The sequence below is a fragment of the Dendropsophus ebraccatus genome, chromosome 7 (genome assembly GCF_027789765.1).
Source record: "Dendropsophus ebraccatus isolate aDenEbr1 chromosome 7, aDenEbr1.pat, whole genome shotgun sequence".
Taxonomy (NCBI): domain Eukaryota; kingdom Metazoa; phylum Chordata; class Amphibia; order Anura; family Hylidae; genus Dendropsophus; species Dendropsophus ebraccatus.
In genome coordinates this window covers 136,465,691-136,488,176 of record NC_091460.1, presented here as the reverse complement: position 1 = coordinate 136,488,176, position 22,486 = coordinate 136,465,691, and the positions used below count along the sequence as shown (strand labels likewise).

The 22,486-nt window shown below is 46.2% G+C and overlaps 1 protein-coding gene across 1 annotated transcript in view; it reads left to right on the top strand.

Annotated features, from left to right (window-relative positions):
* The first annotated feature begins 2,961 nt into the window (after window positions 1–2,961).
* Window positions 2,962–22,486, top strand: part of ANKRD50 (ankyrin repeat domain containing 50) — a 51,757-nt gene continuing 32,232 nt past the window's right edge. The window contains exons 1-2 of the mRNA XM_069978579.1: window positions 2,962–3,181; window positions 10,109–10,947. Coding sequence (XP_069834680.1) covers window positions 10,472–10,947 — 476 coding nt within the window. The 5' untranslated portion in view covers window positions 2,962–3,181; window positions 10,109–10,471. The remainder of the gene's footprint in view (window positions 3,182–10,108; window positions 10,948–22,486) is intronic.

Sequence of the window (22,486 nt, the reverse complement as noted above, 5' to 3'; positions counted from 1 at the left end):
CCTATCGTTGCAATCATACTAACTTGAGGAACATAGATAACATGTCACTTTTACCATAGGGCAAACGGTATAAACACAACACTCCCTGAAATAAAAACAAATACCTTTTTTTTTCACAATTTCACAGCGCAAATAATTTTCTTCTGGTTTTGCTGCATGTTTTATGGGAAAATTAAGTCTATCATTGCAAAGTACAATTGGTGTCATAAAAAATAAGGGTTAATCTGGGTCCGTAGGTGACAAAATGCAAGTGCCTTTTAAATATAAAAAAGCAAGAGGAAAAAAAGCAAAAAAGTGCAAAAATTCTAATTGGCTTTGTCCTTATGGGGTTAGGCATATATATGGAAGGGTATGGAATCCCCCTTGGATAGAGGTTGCCTCTACTTAGCATTAATTACAATGTGTATCTATGCAGCCCGTGCCCACTAATGCTGCGTTTAGACGGAGCGATAATTGGACAAATCGTTATTGTGATCGCTTTAAAGGGGTACTCCGGCCTGGGATTTTTTTTTTTATATGGCCAGGGAGAAGGTGGCTGAGGGCAACAACGTCCACTCCCCTCCCCGGTTCCTGAGGCGGGTCCCGTATCGTGGCGCTCCGATCCCCGCTCCCCGGCCACTTCCTGGTGTCTGACGCGGTATTAAGACGTGAAGTTTCAGGTCCACTCAGCCTGTCAGTAACAGAGGCAGGATCCCACCTCCGTCACTGACTGGTTGAGCGGACTTGAAACCTCACGTCTCAAGCCCGCGTCAGACACCAGGAAGTGGCCGGGAAGCGGGGACCGGAGCACCACGATACGGGACCCGCCTCAGGAACCGGGGAGGTGAGTGGACGTCATTGCCCTCAGCCACCTCCTCCCCGGCCATATAAAAAAAAAAAAAGCCCCCAGACCGGAGTACCCTTTTAAGATTGCTTAAAGGGGTTATCCAGCGCTACAAAAACATGGCCACTTTCCCCCCTCTCTTGTCTCCAGATTGGGGCGGGGTTTTGAAACTCAGTTCCATTGAAGTAAATGGAGCTTAATTGCAAACCGCACCTGAACTGGAGACAACAGTAGGGGGAAAAGTGGCCATGTTTTTGTAGCGCTGGATAACCCCTTTAAGCCCATCTCACACATAGCGTACATCAGTAAAAGACTGTTTACACGAAGCGATCTGCGAATTTTTATCGAACGACTAATGATGATTTGAGAACATGTTGAAAGATCAAAATAAACGATTTCTCGCTCGTCGCTTGATCGTTTGCTGTGTTTACACAAGCCAATTATCGCTCAAATGCGATCGTTATCGTGAAAATTTGAACGATAATCGTTCCGTGTAAGTGCCTGGCATCACCTACAGCGCCATGTCCGAAGGCAGATACATTTGTTTTACAGTAATTACGCCAATAGAAGTGACATCCTGAAGAGTCTGCCTTCCCCTGCTCTGCACACAATCTGTGCCCATGATGGAAATGTCACTATTTGCATGCGCGGTGTAGGCGACTATTGTGCATTATCCACATGGGACAGGCAGGTATGTCTAACAAATGGCTGCGCTGCTCAGGAGACTTCCCTTTTATATGATGAGATTATAAATGTCATGTCAATTTATTTCATTAAAAGGTTACATGCTTCCAGCGGTTTAACATATCGCGTTTCTTGGAAAGATGCCCATGCGGTGTGTAATGCCGGTTCTTTAGTCAGATCCAGGAATGGATTCATAAGGAATAGGGAAAAAAAGACTTTTATTTCTCCATCCTGCTGGATCCATTTCTGGCTTTGGTTTAAAGTGTCACTGTCGATCAATTTTTTTTTGCAGAAATTAGTAGTACAGGCAATTTTAAGAAACTTTGTAATTGGGTTTATTAGCTGGAAATGCATTTTTATCATGAAAAAGCAGTTTGAAGCTCTCCCCCGTCTTCATGGTTTTCTATAAAGAGGGGAGGGGTGGAGGGAGATGAGGCATCAAAACAGGACATCAAAGAGTTAATTTACAGCTACATCACCGGGCTATCTCCTCTGAAGTCACCACTGACCTCTCTAACCTCGGAATACCGGCTTTCACAGAGGTCCTGCTGTGTAATCTTTTTTTCTCTGCTGGCGACTAATCTCCCTCCTCCCCCCCTCCCCTCTCCATAGGTTACACACGGCACGACTGATGTCAAAGAGTCGAGATTTCCTGATAATGAGCAGTGGATGAGAGAGAGGAGGGGGGGGAGGGCTGGGGAAAGGCTTTTTGAATGCAGATAATGTCATATTTTCCTAATAAACCCAATTACAAAGTTTCTTAAAATCGTCTGTACTATTGATTTCTGCTAAAAGAGAAACAAGAAATGAGAGTGACTCTTTAAAGCGGATCCATAATGATACGGCCATCTGTGCGCTGTCCTGCAACGTCCAGCTGTCGGATAACAGGACGCCGGCCCAGTTCTGACTACAGCCCAATCGCTATGTGGAAACCGCTGGGGTATTGTTAGTTTTGCCCTTGCTGCCCAGCAGTAATATAAATGGCCCTGCATCTGTACTGACACTACTACTCCCAGCATGCCCTGACCTCATGCTTTGCTTCTAGGACAGGGGCAAGGGAACCTTGGCTCTCCAGCTGTGGCAAAACTACAACTCCCATCATGCCTGGACAGCCAAAGCTTTAGCTTTGGCTGTCCAGGCATGATGGGAGTTGTAGTTTTGCCACAGCTGGAGAGCCAAGGTTCCCTTGCCCCTGTCCTAGAATAATCTGGCTGATAACAGAGAACAGTAGATGGGACTTGGTGTTTTTGGTGTGTACTGTAGCCGAGCTTTTTCCCTAGCGACGCCCAAACTTGAAGCGAAGCCACCACACGAGCGGGTTACACCAGGACGCCTGGTCACGTGACGCGCGCTAGCCGCAAAGTGGCCGAAACTACAGCTCCCATGATGCATCGGGCGAGTCGCTTGGCCGCTGTCCAGACCGTGGAGCTGGGAATGTGGCTGGGAGGCGTGACGTCATGCGGTGGGCGCGGCCTCGGGCAGAGTGTCCTCTCGGCTTCCAGCAAGTTGTATGGCCGCCGTCCCCTCCCGCTGTTTGTAGGCGGGGACCCCCCCCCCCCCCCCGGACTCTCTGGGAGGAGCGGCCACTGCACAGCCAGACTGTGAACCCGAGAAAGAGGGGAAACAAAGAGCGAGCACCCCGGGGAGAGGAGCGCTGGGGAGCCGGGTGTGGGGGTGAGTATCCCGGGGCAGGGCGGGGCGCTCCTGTGAGGGGAGACGGGCGGGCTGTGGGAGCTGTCACCATTGTCTGCGCCCCATAGAAGTTGTGTGTGTGTGTACCCCGGGTCCGGCTGCTGGGGCGCTGTGTGCGGGGCGGCCGCCGGGGGGCGCTGTGTGCTGCTCCCCTGCCTGTCATCCCCCCTCATCCAGCTGCATGTCATTGGCTGCCCCCTCAGTGTACGGGCTGTGGACGTGTGTCTGCTCCACCAGACACGGATGGCTGGAGCTGCCCGAGCCGGAGAGGAGGAGGAGGAGGAAGGGGGTCATAAATGTCCGAGAGCAATCACCACATCGCCTCATGGCCGTGCCCGGGCATCTGCCCCCTCTGCCCGCTCCACACTGCCGTGCCCGGGCATCTGCCCCCTCTGCCCGCTCCACACTGCCGTGCCCGGGCATCTGCCCCCTCTGCCCGCTCCACACTGCCGTGCCCGGGCATCTGCCCCCTCTGCCCGCTCCACACTGCCGTGCCTGGGCATCTGCCCCCTCTGCCCGCTCCACACTGCCGTGCCCGGGCATCTGCCCCCTCTGCCCGCTCCACACTGCCGTGCCCGGGCATCTGCCCCCTCTGCCCGCTCCACACTGCCGTGCCCGGGCATCTGCCCCCTCTGCCCGCTCCACACTGCCGTGCCTGGGCATCTGCCCCCTCTGCCCGCTCCACACTGCCGTGCCTGGGCATCTGCCCCCTCTGCCCGCTCCACACTGCCGTGCCCGGGCATCTGCCCCCTCTGCCCGCTCCACACTGCCGTGCCCGGGCATCTGCCCCCTCTGCCCGCTCCACACTGCCGTGCCCGGGCATCTGCCCGCTCCACACTGCCGTGCCCGGGCATCTGCCCCCTCTGCCCGCTCCACACTGCCGTGCCCGGGCATCTGCCCCCTCTCCACACTGCCGTGCCCGGGCATCTGCCCCCTCTCCACACTGCTGTGCCCGGGCATCTGCCCCCTCTGCCCGCTCCACACTGCCGTGCCTGGGCATCTGCCCCCTCTGCCCGCTCCACACTGCCGTGCCCGGGCATCTGCCCCCTCTGCCCGCTCCACACTGCTGTGCCCGGGCATCTGCCCCCTCTCCACACTGCCCTCCTCACCCTAATGCCACCCATGTCCCCGGTACAGTGATCTGTCATAGTGCTGTGTGCACCGCGATGTCTCTCAGGAGGAGGCAGAGCAGGTACCATATACCAGGTGTGCAGTGTGTACCATATACCAGTGGGATGCCAGGTGTGCAATGTGTACTATATACCAGGGGGATACCAGGTGTGCAGTGTGTACTATATACCAGGTGTACAGTGTGTACTATATACCAGGGGGATGCCAGGTGTGCAGTGTGTCCTATATACCAGGGTGATGCCAGGTGTGCAGTGTGTACTATATACCAGGGGGATGCCAGGTGTACAGCGTGTACCATATACCAGGGGGATGCCAGGTGTACAGCGTGTACCATATACCAGGGGGATGCCAGGTGTACAGCGTGTACCATATACCAGGGGGATGCCAGGTGTACAGCGTGTACCATATACCAGGGGGATGCCAGGTGTACAGCGTGTACCATATACCAGGGGGATGCCAGGTGTACAGCGTGTACCATATACCAGGGGGATGCCAGGTGTGCAGCGTGTACCATATACCAGGGGGATGCCAGGTGTGCAGCGTGTACCATATACCAGGGGGATGCCAGGTGTACAGCGTGTACCATATACCAGGGGGATGCCAGGTGTGCAGCGTGTACCATATACCAGGGGGATGCCAGGTGTACAGCGTGTACCATATACCAGGGGGATGCCAGGTGTACAGCGTGTACCATATACCAGGGGGATGCCAGGTGTACAGCGTGTACCATATACCAGGGGGATGCCAGGTGTACAGCGTGTACCATATACCAGGGGGATGCCAGGTGTACAGCGTGTACCATATACCAGGGGGATGCCAGGTGTACAGCGTGTACCATATACCAGGGGGATGCCAGGTGTGCACTGTATTAGTACCAATGACAGTATGGGGCACTGTATTAGTACCAATGACAGTATGGGGCACTGTATTAGTACCAATGACAGTATGGGGCACTGTATTAGTACCAGTGACGGTATGGGGCACTGTATTAGTACCTGTGATGGTATGGGGCACTGTATTAGTACCAGTGACGGTATGGGGCACTGTATATGTACCTGTGACGGTATGGGGCACTGTATATGTACCTGTGACGGTATGGGGCACTGTATTAGTACCAGTGACGGTATGGGGCACTGTATTAGTACCAGTGACGGTATGGGGCACTGTATTAGTACCAGTGACGGTATGGGGCACTGTATTAGTACCAGTGACGGTATGGGGCACTGTATTAGTACCAGTGACGGTATGGGGCACTGTATTAGTACCAGTGACGGTATGGGGCACTGTATTAGTACCAGTGACGGTATGGGGCACTGTATTAGTACCAGTGACGGTATGGGGCACTGTATTAGTACCAGTGACGGTATGGGGCACTGTATATGTACCTGTGACGGTATGGGGCTCATATGTTCCGTATCCGCCTGGTATTGTCCCCTGTAATAGAGCAGGCCGGGCGGCAGCTGTCCCCCAGCTTCCTGCAGACACTTGGAGACACCTACCTGCTAGGGTCTGTGGGGTCCGCTCGCCTCCCTCCCATGTAGCATATAGTGATCGCCTTCATTTACTATAATTAGTCCTCCCCATAAATTATTGACATAAATGGGTCATGTATACAGGTTGGAGGTGCCATGGTGGCCCGCAGGATGTCATGTTTATTGGGAATCTGTAACCTGACAAGCCCCTATAAACTACACAACGTGTCTAAGGTTCCCCATAAAGTGACATTGCATCTGCTGACCCCAATCCCTCCAATGTGCTGATACCGAGAAGACTTTCTGTCTCTTGTTGAGCTGTGTTTACCAGATAGCTGCCACCTGTGGGTAAATAATATGTATGTTTATAGGTTAAGAATCTTAAAGTGGAATCTTACAGTCTGGATGTAGGTTTATGGGATGGGGAACCTCCGGCTCTCCAGCTGTTGCAAAACTACAATTCCCATCATGCCTGGACAGCCAAAGCTTTAGCTTTGGCTGTCCAGGCATGATGGGAATTGTAGTTTGAAACAGCTGTAGGGCTTGAAAGCTTCCCATCCCTTGGGGTATGTTCACACTGCGGAATCCACACAGAGACTTCAAGCGGATTCTGCCGGCCAGCCTCTGCTTGAAGTTCCTCTGCCCATTCCATAGACTCAATGATATCTTTTGCGGATTCGGACGTCCTTTCAAAGAATTGACATGTCAGTTCTTTAGACGGATGGCGGAATCCGTCAGCAGATATCATCGAGTCTATGGGACCAGCGGAGGCTACCCGGCAGAATTCGCTTGGAGTCTTTGTGCAAATTCCACATACAGTCCATTGTTAGGCTAGGTTCACACTACGTTTTTGCAATCCGTTTTTTTCAAAAAACGGATGAAAAACTGATGAAAAATCGGATGCAACTGTGTGCATATGTATTGATCCATTTTTCTATTGACTTCCACTATAAAAAAAAAGCATCAAAACGGATCGGTTTTTTTTAGCGTACACAAAAACGCGGTCGGCCTCATTTTTGTGTCTGTTAAAAAAAAAAAAAAATCAACTTTGATCCGTTTTTTTTTTTTTTTATAATGGAAGTCAATGGAAAGACGGATCAAAACGGATGCACACAGTTGCATCCGTTTTTTCATCAGTTTTTCATCCGTTTTTTGCAAAAAACACTTTGCAAAAATGTAGTGTTAACCCAGCCTTACCTTGCATGTATATAGCTGAGCTCAGTTTTTCTCTCCTTCGGCTGGGTTCACACTACGTTTTTGCAATCCATTTTGATCCGTTTTTCCATTGAATTTCATGAAAAAAAAAAAACGGATCCGTTTTTTTTTAACAGGCAGAAAAATGAGGTCGACTATGTTTTTGTGTATGTTAAAAAAAACTGATCCCTTTTGATCCGTTTTCTTTACTCATGGAATTCAATGGAAAAACTGATCAAAACAGAATGCAAAAACGTAGTGTGAACCCAGCCGAAGGAGAGAAAAAAAACATTTCTTTACTAATGGAATTCAATGGAAAAACGGATCAAAACGGATGCACACACATGTATCCGTTTTTTCCATCTGTTTTTTTGCAAAAAAAGGGATTGCAAAAACATAGTGTGAACCCAGCCTAATTCCTGGATGTGCAGCATGTATACCATGGTTATGTACAGCGCCATTTTTTTCATTTACGATGGAAAGTCTCTGGTATCTTGAATGATGTAAGTGGAGGTCTGGACCTCTTGACTCCCTCCCTGAATGATGACACCCATCCCCACCCCATTCCCATTACCACGGAGGAGAGCCTGTATTCTGCTGACAGATTCCGGGACAATGGAGGAGAATGTGAATTATGTTTGGAATGATCCTGCTTGTAAAATGCTCATGATTCAGAGACTGTTAGGCCATTGGTGTTTATGTGGTGTTTTATGGCATCGGCTGGGGACACCTGGACCTGTATGCAGATTACTAAGCCATTCCTTTATCTAATGTTATCACCAGCGCTGCTTCTGTTAGCAATGTGAATCCCTGCAGGTCATACAGACTTCCACTGCTCTTTACAGGGAGGGACTGCAAACCCTGATACTGTACTTTAAATGAGTCTGACATCTATATACTGATAGCAGATATATATACGGTTGTCTATAGTATGTGGAAAAGAGTTTTTTCAGTTTTGCTATATCATTCTTGCAATCTCAGCAAGCAGCGAGCACCTGCCGACAGGTGACACCTCGGGCTCTCCGTGCTGCTAGGACGCTCTCTTTTTACTGCCGACCTGTTGATGGATCTGTGCCGGTCACCCTTCTAAGTGATTCTTGTTTTTTAGCTTAGAAATCTCCAAACTAATATTGGCATAAGAATCAGTGGCATTAAAGGGTAGTTCACCAAAAAAAAACAAAAAAAACAAACAAACATTCAAATCAACTGGTGCTAGCAAGTGCCAGAGATTTTTAATTTACTTCTATTAAAAAATGTCAAGTCTTCCAGTACTTATCAGCTGCTGTATGCCCTACAGGAAGGGGTGTATTCTTTCCAGTCTGACACAGTGCTCTCTTCTGCCACCTCTGTCCATGTCAGGAACTGTCCAGAGCAGGAGAGGTTTTCTGTGGGGATTTGCTACTGCTCTGGACAGTTCCTGGCATGAGAGGCGGCAGCAGAGAGCACTGTGTTAGACTGGAAAGAAAACACCTCTTCCTGCAGGGCATACAGCAGCTGATAAGTACTTAAAGACATTACAGTGGCTCAAAACTAAAAAATTAGTCTTTCTCTGCGGATTTAAGATAAAATAAAATATTTATTATTATTGATCACTAATGTTCAATTTATTAAATGCATAGCTTGTGTTTTTTTTTTTTTTTTTTTTAAGCAGTCCATTACTTGCCCATAGCAACCGGTCATATTGCTGCTTTCATTTTCTTAGAGGTCTTTTAAAATTAAGGCACAATTCTAATTGGTTATTAAGGACCACTGCTCCACTACTCCTTTGCACAGTGCTTGATCTATCAATGTGGTTCCCTATCTATAAAAAAACTAAAGGATTATTCCGGAGCCATTTATGAAGGAGTCGCAGTGTGGAAAAAGAGGAGTTGGACGTTTGGCTGAACGCCCCCACAGCCCTGAAATAAACCACACTTGATATCCAAGGAGTTTTTTTTTTTCTTAAGATTATGTGGGTTTGTGTGGAGGAGACTATTCATAACTGTGGTGCTGCCGTTCCTCGTATCCTTAGCCTGTATTCACAATAGAAAGTAGAAATGTTATGTCATACACAGGCCGCCACCGTTACATCACCCTGGACCCCTTACATCACTGCAGTGCCGCACCATTGGCCGATATGGTTTGGCAAAGTCACCACAAACATCACTTTACTTTTTTTTTTTGTTTTGTTTTTTTCTCAGATGGTTGTGACAAGAAAAATCCATCTCAAAATTCCACAAGGAAACTAAAGGCCCTATTACACAGAACGATTATCATCCGTATTCGGCCGATAATCGTCCGGTGTAATAGGAGGCAACCATCAGCTGACATGAACGATGTTAGCTTGGCTGATCGTTGCTGTCGTTTGTCTTTCAACATCTTGCCGTATAGGAGCGGTGTCAGTTGACCGTCGCTGTCCGGACGATCACCCGGGCAGCTCCCTGCACTTATCTGACGCGTGTAATAGCGCCGCCAGCGAGCGGGGGAAGAGGAGCAAACGAACGCGTACAGCGCACGTTTGCTCCTCTGTGTTGCCACGTGTAATAGGGGCTTAAGATGGGGTTTATGATGATGACCTTTGACTTCAAGAATTGATATGTCTGTTCTTGATGGGGATTCTGCATGACCCATTGAGGTCAGTGAGTTGTGGATTTTATGGGGTTTTTGACATGATGCAGCAAAATCCTCGTAGAATCCACTTCAAATAATACACAATGTGAACATAGCCGTAGTTGGTGCATTGAATGTAGTGTTCTTAAACATGTGTATAAATATATATATATATATATATATATATATATATATATATATATATATATATACGTGTGTGTGTAGTTAACTTACATTTCTATTAGATGCCATTGAACAGTGTGTATGTTATACGATATTCTCTTTGTTATCCGTTTTCTGGTTCGTGCGTCAGGCTTCGGTTTAGCATTTGAAATTCTTGACTCGCTATGTCAAAAGTAAACACTGTTCTCTGTCCTCTTTTAAATAAAATTCTTGAAATGCAGCTTGTGTATGAACCGTAGCATGTGATGAGCAGTTGGCTTTAGTACATACTAACGGCTGTCTTCTTCTTCTTCTCCACCCCCCCCCCCCTTCTCCCCCTTCTCCCCCTTGGTTTTTCCAGATGTATTGTGTCCTCCTTGTAGAGAAAGAATGCCCAGTTATATGAAATCCAGATGCAGCGATGAGAGTACTTGACTCTGTGAACCATCTGAGAAGTATTACTGGTGGATATAAGCAGAACTACAAGCGGGGAGCTTCCAAATGCTACGTAGTAAGATGCGGGAAGAGGCGAGGAGCGTTGTAAGCGTCTCCTACCTGCACAGTGACATTTACTGGAACCATTGAATTCGCCCTGCATTCCGCTGTCCTTTCTTGTTTGGGATATGTCACTACTGGAATTCAGCTCTATTTTTTGCCCCGAGGTTTACTCTGCTAAAGTAACACGGTTTGGTGTGAGAGCTCAAATTCCCGACCAATAGCTACAATGGCTCAGTCAAGTTTGCTGCAGGGGAAACCTTTCTACTGCAGGGAATGGATCTTCCACAAGCTTCAGCACTGTCTGCAGGAGAAGACAAGCTGCACGGCAAGCACAGCAAACAAACTTTCATTGGTGGCAAACTCTGGCAGCAACGGAGGCAGCACCGGCAAGGGCACGGCCTGGGGATTACTCTTTGTTGGCGGCCCAGGCAGTGGGAAAACAGCTTTATGTACAGAGTTGTTGTGGCCAAGTTCACCTGCAGGTTTACAGAGGGGCTTGCACCGCCAGGTCTTGGCCTTTCATTTTTGCAAGGCACAAGACTCTGATACCCTTTGCGTGGGAAACTTTATAAGGGCGCTTGTCGAACAGATCTGTCAAGGCGGGCTCATGCCAGGATACAAGGATAAACTGAATGACCCCTCGGTTCAGAAACTTTTACAGCCTGGAGAATGTGAACGAAATCCGTCGGAGGCCTTCAAGAGGTACAGTATTGTCCACCTGCTAATTCTTATACCAGCTGATCTAAACTTATTGATCTTAATATTTATTTATATAGTGTTAACATAGTCAAAGGCTATTCGTACAGACAGACATTAGGCTCCGTTCACACGGAGCAAAACTGTTGGAGAGAGGAGGCGCACGAGCCTCCGCTCCCATAGACCAATGGTAATCAAATGGCGCACGCTCAGATTCGATCAGACCCACGCATGCTCGAGTTGTGCTCATCTCTACCAAGGACTAGGGATAAGCGAACCGGCTAAGGTTCGGGTTCATATGAACCTAACCTATCGGCTTCTGATTCCCGCTGTCTGCCCACTCCGTGGAGAGGGTGGATACAGCCTGAGGACCGCCTACAAAACTGGGATACAGCCTATGGCTATGGCTATATCCCAGTTTTCCAGGCGGTCCTCAAGGTTGTATCCACCCTCTCCACAGAGCGGGCAGCAGAAGCCGATAGTTCAGGTTCATACGAACCCAAACCTCAGCCGGTACACTCATCCCTACCAAGGACACCAGTCGAACTACTCAAGAAGCAACAATGAAAAGAAGCGATCGGCACTACAGGTCTCAGAGTAGGTTACCAACAATATATCAATGGAAACTAAAGTATTCAGTGGTGCTCACCAAGCAAAAATGTCCATAACGGTAAAAAAATTCAAGTGAGGAAACAGTAGTGGCACTCGCTGATGGAGATGCTGGTGCAGATTTCTTTTTATTAATAACGCATGGACATACACTGGGCGGACGCCAGGTAGATGCTGGTTACAAGCTTGTTTCGCGCGGCTGTTGAAGTGCAGTCGCGTGAAACAAGCTTGTAACCTGCTGCATCTACCTGGCGTCCGCCCAGTGTATGTCCATGCGTTATTAATAAAAAGAAATCTGCACCAGCATCTTCATCAATGAGTGCCACTACTGTTTCCTGACTTAAACTACCGAAGAAGGTGACACATCTCCAAGTGGGACTCCTCAGATTCTTTCAGTTAGTGGTAAATTCTACAGTTGTAGCATTTATTTCACTATTTGTCCAGGAACAATACACACTTAGTATTGAGATAAAGAATATTTCCCTCCATACAAACAGTTCTCTGTGGGGGGAAAAATATCTCTCTTTGCATACTGATTTCCTGTTACTTTAAGCACATCTAATAGAAAATGCTTCCAATGTATACAATAAATGGAGGCTGTGACAGATCCATAAGGATAAGGCCATGTGAACACTGCCATGTGCTCATCTGCATGTGTGAACGCGACCTTGCAGTGGCATCTGTCGTCAATGGACTAATGAGAAATGCCGCAAGCTTTTGTATCACATACATTGAACGGAGGCCGTTGTGAATGATGGATGCCATTGTTTGGCATCTGTTATTTATCGGCTATGTCATGAAAAGCACATGTCTTACCTGTATAACAGATATTTGATGCCTTTACATAGGGCTGGGCGATATGGCCAGGCCAAAAAATGTAATTTTTTTTTTCTTTTTTGGCTAATTCTGTTGGGTTTAGGAGTAGAGGCATAGTGGATGAGGGGTGTATTAGTGGGAGTACTGGTATCAGGAGTGAGAATAATAGTGGGAGTACTGGTATCAGGAGTGAGAATAGTAGTGGGAGTACTGGTATCAGGAGTGAGAATAGTAGTGGGAGCACTGGTATCAGGAGTGAGAATAGTAGTGGGAGTACTGGTATCAGGAGTGAGAATAGTAGTGGGAGTACTGGTATCAGGAGTGAGAATAGTAGTGGGAGTACTGGTATCAGGAGTGAGAATAGTAGTGGGAGTACTGGTATCAGGAGTGAGAATAGTAGTGGGAGTACTGGTATCAGGAGTGAGAATAGTAGTGGGAGTACTGGTATCAGGAGTGAGAATAGTAGTGGAAGTACTAGTATCAGGAGTGAGAATAGTAGTGGGAGTACTGGTATCAGGAGTGAGCATAGTAGTGGGAGTACTGGTATCAGGAGTGAGCATAGTAGTGGGAGTAGGTGGTATCAGGAGAGAGAATAGTAGTGGGAGCACTGGTATCAGGAGTGAGAATAATAGTGGGAGTACTGGTATCAGGAGTGAGAATAATAGTGGGAGCACTGGTATCAGGAGTGAGAATAGTAGTGGGAATAATAGTGGGAGCACTGGTATCAGGAGTGGGAGGTGGTAGTTGCGATCTCCTGGGTGTAGGCTGGTGCTCTGCCCTGCAGGAGGAGCAGCTTGCCCAGAGCACCAGTGGTACGATTTATTACACTTTTTGCGGCATACTGATGTGTTTACTGGCCAGCGGGAAGCCAGAAGGACAATTTTGGACCCCTGTGGAGATGGTTAGTGTGAATGTCAGGAGCTTCACCTGGTGTGAACACCCCCCATACAGTATTGTGGCCACAGCAGTAAGCTTTTATGGCCAGCTGTACCATGGCAGAAATAATAACATTTATCAGGATAAATTCAGTTGTTCCTGATCCGGATGCTGAGGCAGATCTAAATTCTGCAGCCGCCTATTGTTTCCATACATCTGCAGATACTGTAGTTCTAATATTTCCATGGTGGTCAGATCCTCTGTGATGGAAGGACGTTCTATGACTAGTCAGCAATAGTTTAATCTGTTGGATCAGGCTGATATTCTGATCTGGTAATAGCACAATCTCAGCCTGCACTTAGTTGCGAGTAACCTTCCTTTACAGCAGTTGCTTTACAGCCCTTTCTTCTCCATTGACTATTGATAGTTTGCACAGTCTGTTTGCTGTCAATGAGGAGGGTAATAAGGAAGTTGTAAAGGTCTTTCCCAAGCCACAGCTGCCAATATCATCTGTCCATCAAAAGTATACAAACGCCGTAAATGACAGCTGTATAATGATGCGTAACATAAAAGCCAAAGCATTAAAGACAGTTCCCCCAATATTGTCTTCAAAAAATAACCTGCTCCCTAATACTATCACCAAAACCTTCTTTTGTGCAATAGTGGTGCTGGTGTGTACCTGATCCCCTTAAAGAGGTTCATCAACAAAAAAAAATTCTTTCAAATCAACTGGGGCCAGAAAGTGCCTGACATTTGTAATTTACTTCTATTAAAAAAATTCAGGTCTTTCAGTACTTATCAGCTGCTGTATGTCCTGCAGGAAGTGGTGTATTCTCTCCAGTTTCACACAGTGCTCTCTGCTGCCACCTCCGTCCATGTCAGGAACTGTCCAGAGCAGTAGCAAATCCCCATAGAAATCCTTTCCTGCTCTCTTTACTGGAAAGAATACTACTTCCTGTAGGACATACAGCAGCTGATAAGTACTGGAAGACCTGAGATTTTTTTTTTTTTTTTTTTTTTTAATAGAAGTACATTACAAATATCTGGCACTTTCTGACAACAGTTGATTTGAAAGATTCTTTTTAATAAAACGAATATTAATTACGCTGTGGTGCAGGGTGAAGTATGGTGGATGCTGTCCAGCTGGTGCGAGGTAGATTTTTATACCAGCGCAGATTGCCACAAAGCTGCAGTGTCATAAAGCACAGGAAAAGTATCGGCCAACAGTGAATAATGACGGGCAGGTAAGCGGTAAGCACAAAATCTGTCCTGCAGGTAATTGTTAAGACCACAACTGATTCTCTGCTATTAAATGTTGACAAAGAGGTGAGAGCATCACGCCCAAGCTATGGCACTGCCTCCATACAGCTCGGGAATGGGCACCTGGCAGAGAGGAGATAGAGAGCGGCATTCATTACAAGAGCTCTGCTGACTCATTCTACGTCTAGAAATCACATTTAGCAGAAGGATAATTAATTTTAGCTTCTTCTTTATGACATTTCTTTATGAGAGGTAATAGGCTCTCCTGGGGTGCAGGATGGTCCATGTATCCTCTCCAAGTCAGGGGCCAGGCAGTGATATGAGGGGATCAGCACAATCCTAAGGGTCCTATTACACGGAGTGATTTTTAAATACTAACGATAAACGATAGCAAACGAGATTGTTTATAGTTAACCTGTAATCGTTCACCATATTACACAGAACGATGGTCGTTTGTTACGATATTTACTATGATCGTTTATTCCTTCTGATCCCAGCAAAACAATGAACAATGTGCAATTACACTGAACGATTAGTTAACAAATGTGGAATTACAGTGAACTATTAACGTTAATTTTAGGTTCAGATCTAAATCAACGACGGACGAACGATTTTTCGATCGTTGCCTGAAATTACGCCCTTACCCCTCAATCTGAGAGGAAGTATAGATGCCCACCTATTGTATTGGCCTCGTCTTTATTTAGCCCATATTCTCCTATTCTAGGTTTACCTGCTGTTAGAAAAGCAAATGAGTATTGGACAGAATTGTTTTTTTTATTGATGTTTTTGGTTTCTCTTAGGGCCCTATGACATGGAGCGATATGGCCGCTTATCACTCCGAGAAATAGAGACAAAGATCAGCCGATGACAATGAACATTGGCTGATTGTTAGTTTAAGTTTGGACCTAAAACCGTCAGACGTCCACTACGCATTGCTACGTGTAATGGTGATGCGCGGCTGATGGCTGACGATTGCCCAAACACCTGATACCTTACCTTTTCCCGCTCCTGGTCTTGTCTTCTGTGCTCCTCAGCTTACCGGTCCTGGGGCAGCAGCATCTGAGCAGTCTGTCAGCTGACAGGCTGCTCAGCCAATCACTGCAGCGGTCCTGTCCTGTGATTGGCTGAACAGTTGACTGGCTGCTTAGGCACTGCTGCTGCCGCCAGGATCGGGAAGCTGCAAAGCACAGCATACAAGACCGGGAGCGGGAAGAGGTAAGATATCATGTGTTTAGGCAAGGGCTGCATGGACATTGCTAACTATGTCCATGCAGCCCTTACTGCCCAATTATCGAGCCGTCTAATAGGTCCAGTAAATGTTTACTAAAATGATCAGGCCGTAGTCTGCCCCTGTAATGTAGGGGTGTCGTATCTTTAGCCTGGGTTTACGTGTGTGCCACAACTATTGAGGCAAAGACGTATTTGTGTCCTGATGGTACGGATGGGGATATGGATGTCAGAAAGCAGCTGCATCTTTCCAAAGCAGAGAAGGGGGTGCTCCAGTTTGTCATCCTTAGTTATGGCCGTATCTCGAAAGCAGAGAAAGTTTAATTATTAAAGGGGACCTTTTGGCTGGTGACATTAATAAAGGGAACTAGGAAGGCACAGTATATGTGCAAAACTAATAATACCGTCTTATCATATCCTTTTTTTATGCACTTCCATAAGCCTGCATATGTAAGGAGAGAGTAACTGGTAACAGCACAGAAATTCAGAGAAATAGATCTTTCTTAGAAGAAGGATTTATGTGTAGTAATATCTCTCTCTCTCTCCCCCCATATACAGGCTTATAGAGCTGCATACAGGAAGTATATGAAGCACAAGTAATAAATAAAAAGGATGAATTGATGGGGACAGTGGAGAAGAAAATTCAGGGCACATTAACTCCCATAGCACTATGTATTAGTGAGATCTCTGCAGCCGTGTGGAAGGGGCAGGTCATGAAGAACTAGGGAACTATCGGGGGCCACACTGCAGCATACCCCGGGGGTAGGCTGGGGAATTAATTGGAATCTAATGTAAGTTACTAGAAATGAGTGAATCACTCATTTAAAGAAGTCTGGTGAAATTTTTTTTTATAGTATTGTATTCCCTCCTCAACAGTTATACAAATCCCCAATATACACTTATTACAGGAAATGCTTATAAAGTGCTTTTTTCCCTGCTCTTACATCAAGGCTTCACTTCCTGGATAACATGGTGATGTCACTTCCTGGATAACATGGTGATGTCACGACGCGACTCCCAGAGCTGTGCGGGCTGTGGCTGCTGGAGTGGATGATGGCAGGGGACACTGAGGGACACAGGGCACTGGAGGGACACTGAGCATCCCTCTGCCATCATCCTCTCCAGCAGCCACAGCCTGCACAGCTCTGGGAGTCGGGCTGTGACATCACCATGTTATCCAGGAAGTGACATCACCATGTTATCCAGGAAGTGACATCACCATGTTATCCAGGAAGTGACATCACCATGTTATCCAGGAAGTGAAGCCTTGATGCAGTAGGAAGTGCAAGGAAAAAAAAGCACTTTATAAGCATTTACCATAAGAAGGGGTGGAGCAGCGGCGCTGAAAGGCAGGCGGCATGATGATCAGAGCGCTGATCAAACAAAGCGATTTGCTCATCTCTATAAGCAACTAATGTCATGTTCATTTATAGCCCAAACCTGTATGCCCTCCTGTCAGAATAGCTCATATTCCCGTATCAGGGAGTCTGATTCGATAGCATATAGTTACTTACAATTGTCAGAGCAGACACCATCCAGTAACACTGGTGCTCCCCTCCCAGGTGTAAACGCCACTGACTGGAGTGAGGACTAGCAGGTAGGCCACCCTCTAGGCAAGGCTGTGGAGTCGGTAAGCCCTGGCTCCGACGCCACAGCCCTGCGTCTAGGTATACTACTCCATGGTCCATCACAGAGGGGAGGGGATATTGCCACAACGGTGGGAGACAGGCCTGCCCCCAGTGCTCCACCGCAGACGCATACCCGGGAAAAGACAGTCACTGAGTGCGAGGACTGGGAGACAGTTCAAATAAAGGACTGTGTCACCGACATCCCCGCGCTGATCGATCATGGTTAAAAAAAAAAAAAAAAAGAGAAGCAATGTACCCGTTAGTATATTTGCTTTAACTCTGCTTATTTCTGTTCAAAAACTTGACATCCCCTACAAGTTTAACTCTGATACTTGAGATGGGGAATACCCCTTTAACTACAGCAGATTGGACCTATGGGAAATAAATAAAATATTCTGCTGCTTTGGACCCATAAAACTCTAAATTATATATTGCAAAGATTACAAGCTGCTGTTACACCTGTAGCAGTGTTTCTGGAAAGTCTATCTAATAATGTTCCATCACATGGACTCGCATGTATACATGGAAAGAATTAAAATAGACTGGGATGTATACAGTTTTTCTTCCCCATCTTTGGGTCGGGCAATAATAGCTGCAGAATGATTGTACTGTTTATAGAGCTTGTGGTATGTGGATAGGGGTAGAGTGGCTGTTATAGGAAACCATACTGACCCCTCTCCTCCTCAGTGTCTGGCAAAAGTATTCTATCCACGTAGTAAACAGTCTTGTCTGCCTGTGTAGCTGTGGACACATTTGACTGATTTTTTTTCTTTTTTTTTTAAGGTTTTTTTTTTTTCTTTTTTTTTCATCCATATGATCTTTGTAATAGATCTTTAAAGTGTCAGTGTCATTTGTAAAAAATATTTGACATGTCATAGACACATGTACCGATCGGGGGGAGGACCGTGCTACAGAAAAGTTGTGCTCCATAGACTTTTCTTCTCTAACACAGAACCGGGAGAGGATTGCGCGGCTTGTCTTGTTCTGTCTCCCAGTATGTACGGGTCTGTACACTTTTCAGAAAGTTATATTGATTTGTAAATTACTTCTATTTAAAAATCTCAAGTCTTCCAGTACTTAGCAACTGCTGTATGTCTAGCAGGAAGTGGTGTATTTTTTCCAATGTCATATAGTGCTCTCTGCTGCCATCACTGTCCGAGAAAGGAACTGTCCAGAGCAGGAGAGGTGTTCTATGGGGATTTGCTACTGCTCTGGACAGTTCCTGACATGGACAGTGGTGGCAGCAGAGAGTGCTGTGTCAGACTGGGAAGAATACACAACTTCCACAGCAGCTGATAAGTATGGAAGGACTTGAGATTTTTAATTAGAAGTAATTAACAGATCAATATAACTTGATTTTGAACCTGAGTTGGAAGAAAAAAATTGTTGGAGTACCCCTTTAAGAGGCACCGATTGCAGCCTTCTGTTGGAGCTATACATTGGGAAATCCTGCTGATGTAACCTTCAACACAAGTCTCAAACCGTATATGACTCAGTTTAAGAGACAATCTGCTCACTGGCAAGTTGTACCAGCTAAAATATATTTATATTGATTTCAGCACTCCAGCCTGATCACTTTAAATACATAGGAGATTTTTATTTATTTTTTCTTTTTAAAGTAAAAGGGTTTTCCCTGCTTAGGCTTAGTCTCCAACACAGATGTGAATGAGGCCTAAAACAGTTATCACTGACGTGCAGAATAAGGGTCCTATTCCACGGGCCTATAGGGGCCCGATTAATAATGTATATAAGCGCCGATCTAACCCCTATTCCACGGGACGATCTGGGCCCCTATTCTACGGCCCAATAATCGTTTAGCGAGGGCTGCAGGGACATTGTTACCGATGTCCTTGCAGCCCTTGTTTAAACAGCATACATTACCTACACATGTTGCAGGTCTTCTCTTGCGCTCCTTCTTCCTCCCGGTCCCGCACGCAGCAGCAGCCGTGGCCAGTGATTGGCTGAGCGGTCTGTCAGCTCAGACAGGCCGCACCGAAGCTGCTGCTGTGCACGAGACCAAGAGGAAGAAGGAGCGCAGGAGAAGACCTGCAACATGTGTAGGTAATGTATGGTGCTTGTGAGATCTTAGGTCGATGCCCGATTTATTTTAGGTTTGAACCTAAATAAATGATCAGCCGATGACATGATCATCGGCTGATCGTTGTCTCCATTCCACGGAGTGATAATCGGCCCGATTCGGGCAAATTATCACTCCGTGGAATAGGCCCCTTGATGGTGATTTGACCTCTGGCACCTCTGTAGTCCCTGCATACCCCGTCCCAATTCACTACTATTAATACTGTTAGCTGAAGGGATTGTTCACCCAAAAATAAAAAAAATTCAAATCAACTGGCCAGATATTTGTAATTTACTTCTATTTAAAAAAAAAAAATCTCCAGTCTTACAGTACTTATTAGCTGATGTATGTCCTGCAGTGAGTGTTGTCTTTTCTTCCTGTCTGGAGGGCAGGACAGTTTTTCTATGGGGATCTCAAGTCTTCCCATACTTATCAGCTGCTGTATGTCCTGCAGGAAGTGGTGTGTTCTTTCCAGTCTGACACAGTGCTCTCTGCTGCCACCTCTGCCCATGTCAGGAACTGTCCAGAGCAGGAGAGCTTTTCTATGGGGATTTGCTCCTGCTCTGGACAGTTCCTGACATCGACAGAGGTGGCAGCAGAGGGCACTGTGTCAGACCGGAGAGAATACACCACTTCCTGCAGGACATACAGCAAATGATAAGTACTGGAAGACTGGACTGGAGATTTTTTTAATAGAAGTCAATTACAAATCTCTTGCACTTTCTGGCGCCAGTTGATTTGAAATAAAAAATGTTTTGGTGAACAACCATCAGAAAAAGAAAAGAGGGAATATGTTGGTAAAGTGACCCATGACCCCTGACTGTCCATACCTGATGAAACCAGAGCGAGTGTTTACATTACAACCCATCTTGCCCAATGACACTGACTATACCGTAAAGCATCTGTTGGCCGTTTGATGGCGTATGGATTTTTCTCTCCTTCAAAGAGTAGACAACTAATCAATGTATACAGATAAATAGATTTGTATAGATTAACCCTGAAGGAAATTCTGCTGTGTTCCTTCAAGAAAGGCTAGTTGGAATATTTGTACCTAAAGAAAAAATTACTTCTATTAAAAAATGTCAAGTCTTCCAGTACTTATCAGCTGCTGGATGTCCTGCAGGAAGTGGTATATTCTCTCCAGTAGAGATGAGCGAGCTGATCTATCGGCATTTGACTTCGCTATCTTCCTGTTCCGTGGGAATGGTGGAGACAGTCCGAGTACCGCCTGGAAAACAGGAATACAGCCCAGGTCATGGCTCTCTCCACCAGCAGTTCTTGCATCTCTACTCTCCAGTCTGACACAGTGCTCTCTGCTGCCACCTCTGTCCATGTCAGGAACTGTCCAGAGAAGTAGCAAATGGTCATAGAAAACCTGTCCTTCTCTCCAGACTGCACCACTTCCTGCAGAACATACAGCCGCTGATAAGTTCTGGAAGACTTGAGATTTTTCAAAGGTGTCAAACTTAGGCCCTCCAGCTGTTGCAGAACTACAATTCCCAGCATGCCTGGACAGCCAAAGCATGGCTGTCCATGCATGATGGAAATTGTAGTTTTGCAGCAGCTGGAGGGCCTGGGATCACCCCCCCCCCCCCCCCCCCCCCCCGGATTAGTATCTGAGCTATCCATGTGCTACTGTACTAAGATGTCTTTATTAAACCATATGAAAACATTTGTTCCTGGTTTTTATAAAGGTGTTAATGAGTCAGCGAGAGCCACAGGCCGACCCTGGGAAGGGTTTCCCAGCCCCCACTTGCCCGCTGTGATTTAGTCCCTTTTATTGCTACACACCAGCGGTTTTGTGCGGGATACAAGAGACGTCTTATTATCATTTGTTATGCTGTTTGAAAATGGAAGGTATCATTTACGTTAAAAATAGAAATAGGGCATGCCTGGTATATGTCATGTTCCAAATATTAACTGTGTAGAGGAGACAGGAACAGGATATTTCACTTGGCTTATGCCCAAGATAAACAGCATGCCTGTCGGTTTGCATTATAATACGGCTCTTCTTCTGGGCTTCCACCTGAACCCTGTAAATAAATGTTGTATTTAATGCATCAGGCTCACTGAAGCCCTTTATTTTGCAGTAAGCCTATGAGATACCCAGGTTGTGGAGTCCTTAGCTGCACATAGGTTCAGTGTGGAAGAGTCTATCTCTCCTAGACTACTAAATGTGCCTTGCATGGCTAAAAGGGGTTGTCCAGCGAAAATATTTTTCTTTCAAATCAACTGGTGTCAGAAAGTTTTATAGATTTGTAATTTACTTCTATGAAAAAAAAAATCTCAATTCTTCCCATACTTATCAACTGCTGTATGTCTTGCAGGAAAAGTTTTATTTTCAGTCTGACACAGTGCTCTCTGCTGACATCTCTGGCCGAGACAGGAACTGTCCAGAACAGGAGCAAATTCCCATAGAAAACCTCTCCTGCTCTGGATGGTTCCTGTCTCAGCCAGAGATGTCAGCAGAGAGCGCTGGGTGAGATTGAAAATAAAACATTTTCTGCATGACAAAGAACAGCTAATAAGTATAGGAAGACTTAAGATTTTTTTATTAGAAGTAAATTACAGATCTATATAACTTTATGAAACCAGAAACCAAAAAGATTTTCGCTGGACTATATACACAAGCCTGCATATAAGGTAGAATTGTAGTTGATTTTCTAATAAATTTAAAGGGGTTATCCAACGCTACGAAAACATGGCCACTTTCTTCCAGAGACAGCACCAGCTTGGGCGGGGTTTTGCTGCTCAGTTCCATTGAAGTAAATGGAGCTTAATTGCAAACCGCACCTGAGCTGGAGACAAGAATGGTGCTGTCTCTGAAAGAAAGTGGCCTTGTTTTTGTTGCACTGGATAACCCTTTTAAAGGGGCGAAAATCTTTTTCTTTCAAATCAACTGGTTTCAGAAAGTTATATAGATTTGTCATTTACTTCTATTTAAAATCTCAAGTCTTCGAGTACTTATCAGCTGCTGTATGTCCTGCAGGAAGTAGTTTATTCTTTCCAGTCTGACACAGTGCTCTCTGCTGCCACCTCTGTCCATATTCAG